This window comes from Chinchilla lanigera, unplaced genomic scaffold (assembly GCF_000276665.1).
Source record: "Chinchilla lanigera isolate Chin_1 unplaced genomic scaffold, ChiLan1.0 scaffold00063, whole genome shotgun sequence".
Lineage (NCBI taxonomy): Eukaryota > Metazoa > Chordata > Mammalia > Rodentia > Chinchillidae > Chinchilla > Chinchilla lanigera.
In genome coordinates, this window is record NW_004955464.1 from 13,442,954 (window position 1) to 13,443,703 (window position 750).

Consider the following 750-nt stretch of genomic DNA (forward strand, 5'->3'; position numbering starts at 1 on the left):
TCTTAAGTGCAAATCAAAACAGATCAAGGTTGAAGTTTAGAAAACTTTCCGAAGATGGAATTTTTTTTCTTATTTTGAGCTACGTCTTGCTATGTAACACAGGCTGGCCTCAAAAATCAGTGATCCTGGGCTGACGATATAGCTCAGTGGCGTAAGCAGCTGCCGCCTGCCAAGTGCAAAGTCCTGAGTTCGATTCCCAGTACCGCCCCCCTCCAAAAAAAAAGCAGCCTCCCAAGTGCTGGGATTACAGACGTGCACTAACAACACCCACCAAAACGTAACACTTACATGATGGGGGCAGGTTGAGAACAGACAGACTTCTTAAAGCAAAAAATCACTAGTATCTTGAGTATTTTAAAATTCTGGGTGTAAGGGGTATATGTAACCGTAACCTTTCAGCAATGCTGTAAAGACTCAATACAACTTCAAGGCTTTCATACCATCCACAAATTCAATTATAAACTTACATGGCTGGGGATGTAGCTCGCTGGCAGAATATGTGCTTAGCATTCCCAAAGCCCTGGCTCTGATCTCTAGCACACACACAATCTTACCCAAACACTTACAACCCAGGTCTATATGTAAAGGAAAAGGACACCGGATCTTTACAGACTATTCACACACTATAAACACAGAATAAACACCTTTATTACATGAGCTAAGCCAGGAGGGAAGGTTTATTTGCCTTTCCGGGCCTTGATTTTCCTCAGATAGAACTCCAGCTCCTTGCCTTCTAGCACATAGCCGTCT

General features: G+C 43.1%; 1 protein-coding gene across 1 annotated transcript in view; it reads right to left on the reverse strand.

The window, feature by feature from the left end:
• Window positions 1-626: 626 nt before the first annotated feature.
• The window catches only part of Rps8 (ribosomal protein S8), a gene marked incomplete at its 5' end in the record, with an annotated part of 1,812 nt that continues 1,688 nt past the window's right edge, over window positions 627-750 (reverse strand). The window contains 1 exon segment of the mRNA XM_013521630.1: window positions 627-750. Coding sequence (XP_013377084.1) covers window positions 678-750 — 73 coding nt within the window.